The 2884-nt window shown below is 36.3% G+C and overlaps 1 protein-coding gene across 1 annotated transcript in view; it reads right to left on the bottom strand.

The window, feature by feature from the left end:
- LOC105167195 (U-box domain-containing protein 62) overlaps positions 1 to 2884 on the bottom strand; it is a gene marked incomplete in the record, with an annotated part of 4262 nt that overhangs the window by 553 nt on the left and 825 nt on the right. The window contains 6 exon segments of the mRNA XM_020695241.1: positions 444 to 514; positions 596 to 691; positions 890 to 978; positions 1417 to 1474; positions 1934 to 2015; positions 2697 to 2884. Coding sequence (XP_020550900.1) covers positions 444 to 514; positions 596 to 691; positions 890 to 978; positions 1417 to 1474; positions 1934 to 2015; positions 2697 to 2884 — 584 coding nt within the window.

Raw genomic sequence — 2884 nt, 5'->3', positions numbered from 1 at the left:
GACAGTCTTTTACTCGCGCTGTTGTATCACTTCATTGGAGATGAAAAAATTGTGTATCCACCACTATAACCTAGGAACTTATATTGACTGCATTCCAACCAGTTCTTTTGTTGCCTCTCGTTATCAAATCCAGAATCATAAATAGTCTCATGTGGCATGGTGGAACCTTACATATGAACCCAAGGTGTTACAGGACGCCACCACGTCCACAAGCTGTTTTCTTGTAGATGATAATACTCTCTCGATCTCTCTTTTTGTTGTTTTCCTTCTTAACAAATCATAATCACTTTGAGGGTGAAACTAGGTTTCCTTTACAATTAATTCCAACATGTGCATATATGACAGCTAAGAAGCTCTGCTTATATATAGAACAAATATCGGTGACTGTTCAAGAATTTCATCAGTAAGTAAGAGAAAGTTCATTATCATTGAAAGAGGTTTACCATCCATTCAAGCACTGAGTGGTAACAATAGCCTCACGCCCGACAAAACGTTGAGGTGTTCTCTTGTTACCCTGATTCAGTTATTTCATAGTTAGAAATTCCACTTAGGCCATCAACTGGTGCACATGAAAACTTGAAAAATTTGGCAAAACCTTTATGATAACCCGATCAGTAACAGCAAATGGAAACTGAACTCCTCTTCCCCTCGGATGATCTAAAAGCATAGAATCACCAAATGTCACCTTATCCTACACAAGCAAGCAAATGAAACTTAAGTTGGATCCAGCCATATTGTAAGAGAAACTGTAAGGTATAAAAGATCGAAAAAATTAATTGTAAGACCAGATAAAGAAACTATGTCATTTCATAATCATCATATCATTTTATTGTGTTCTTATATGGAGCTCCTGATTTACAGAGGCAGGATCATGGTCATGATGACTAACCCGGTCGTATCTTTCCCTCCTCCTTTTTGATGAATGGTTAACTTGCAACTCTTCTTCTCTCCTGAATGCCTGGACAGCTAGGCGTAGAGCTACACACAACAAAGCCGAAAAGAAGTGACTAAAAATTCAAATAATTTAGATTTCCAGAGGCTGACTGATACTAATGCAGAATGTTGAAGCTATAATATTTTACAAATTTTTAAGAAACTGAGAATTGAAAAGACGTCATAAAACTCTGGTTTTGCATGTATAACAAATAAGCTAAAAAAATTCAATTTATAAAGAAGATTATTCAGTTGCGACTCAAAGATATCACAGGATGGTTGGCTACAAAAACATGTGCAGAAAATGTTGGCATCTAAATCATTGACACCCAATGTACCAGACTGCCTAAAAGAGAGATCAACATTTCCTAGACACACTTTAGAGGACGCTTATGAAGAGAACATGGCTAGTGTTTCATATCCAAGGAATACACTAAAACTAAATTTTGTTTTTTTTCTAAAATTAAGATTATTTCAACTTACATAGATTTGGAGCAATCGAGTCCTCGGACACTGGCTGCGAGCACGTGAAGCAAGCTTTCTGAAAATTAATTCACTAATATAAATGGCAGGTCATGCATTTAATTCATTCAATTAACTCCATTTACAATAATATTGCTATTTCTATAACCAATAAGGACAACATGGAATGAAAAAATCCAACTACAAAGACTGATATCAAATATCTGATTGTCTTCCAGGATAAGAATACCTAACAACAGAACTTCTTTTAGTGGAGTTGGAGAATATCTCAAAAGTTCAGTACAGAAAATTACTATATTCATGTGAAAAATGTTGAAAGAGCAAATGAACACTTGATCAAAGACAAACTACAGAATATATGTCTATTAGCTGGACTATGCATCTCCTTGCCAGCCCCTCAAAGGATTAGTGATAGATGAAATTTTAAAGGATTTTTTGCTACTTCTAATAAAACTTCAATAGATCGGCATGACAAACTATCCACACCAAGGAGTAATATTTAGCTTCTGGAGCTTACCATTCTAACAATTTGTTGTATCCCACCGCTACCAAAGGAATGCCCACAAGTCAATATCATTGCATCTTCCATAAGCATACCACTGCAAAGAGTAATGAGAATGCATGTAAATAAATGCAATTAGTTCGTGTCCCTCTGTAAATAGGCAACTAGAATGCATATAAATAAATGCAATTAGATCTCATTTTGACAAGATCAAGTAGAAGATAACTTTAACAAGACACAATTACAGCTTGATACACGTTACATTATTTTTCACCTCTACCTTTCCCTGCGGAAACATCATATGATGCATATTTGAAGAACTACTCTAATTTTTCACCATAATGGCAGATACCCTGTGCATTTTATTTGAGGAACCAGGGATTGCACTCATTTGCAGAAAAACACAGTTCCTAGTTTGTGCTATATTATGATTACTCCCTATCTCCAAAACATACAATCTCTCTAGGCAGCAACTACCACTGCAAACTACTAAAAATAGGTTCACAACTTGCTTCTACCAATTGAAATACGAACAGCCATATCCTAAACCCTCAATATTTCTTTCCAGGTAAACAAAATTGGCTAATTAATACAGAAACCAGATAAACTTCATCCAACTACAAAAGATTATACTAAGCAACATCCAGTTAAAACCCCAAGTCCCATATTGAGAGTAAAGGCATCGAACACTATGGGAAGCACTTGACCTGAAGTCATAAAAGTTTAGAATAATAAGGCGTGACAGACCATAAAGACATAATAGTTGGAAAACACATACGTGATAGGATCTGAAAGGATGGCCCTCAATGACTCCCCAGAGTCACACAGATAAGAGCCTTCTTTTCTTCCACTAAACCCACAGCCATTCTCCATCACCAAATTATCCTTCTGTCGTGATGAAGAGCTCGGACCTTCTGCCCCGTTCAAGTACTGTGTGTAATACAATTCGCTGCTGCTGGCATTCCT

Source organism: Sesamum indicum, linkage group LG7, assembly GCF_000512975.1.
Source record: "Sesamum indicum cultivar Zhongzhi No. 13 linkage group LG7, S_indicum_v1.0, whole genome shotgun sequence".
In the NCBI taxonomy this organism is placed as follows: domain Eukaryota; kingdom Viridiplantae; phylum Streptophyta; class Magnoliopsida; order Lamiales; family Pedaliaceae; genus Sesamum; species Sesamum indicum.
The sequence above is the reverse complement of the archived record's forward strand: the minus strand, read 5'-3'. Positions and strand labels throughout refer to the sequence as shown.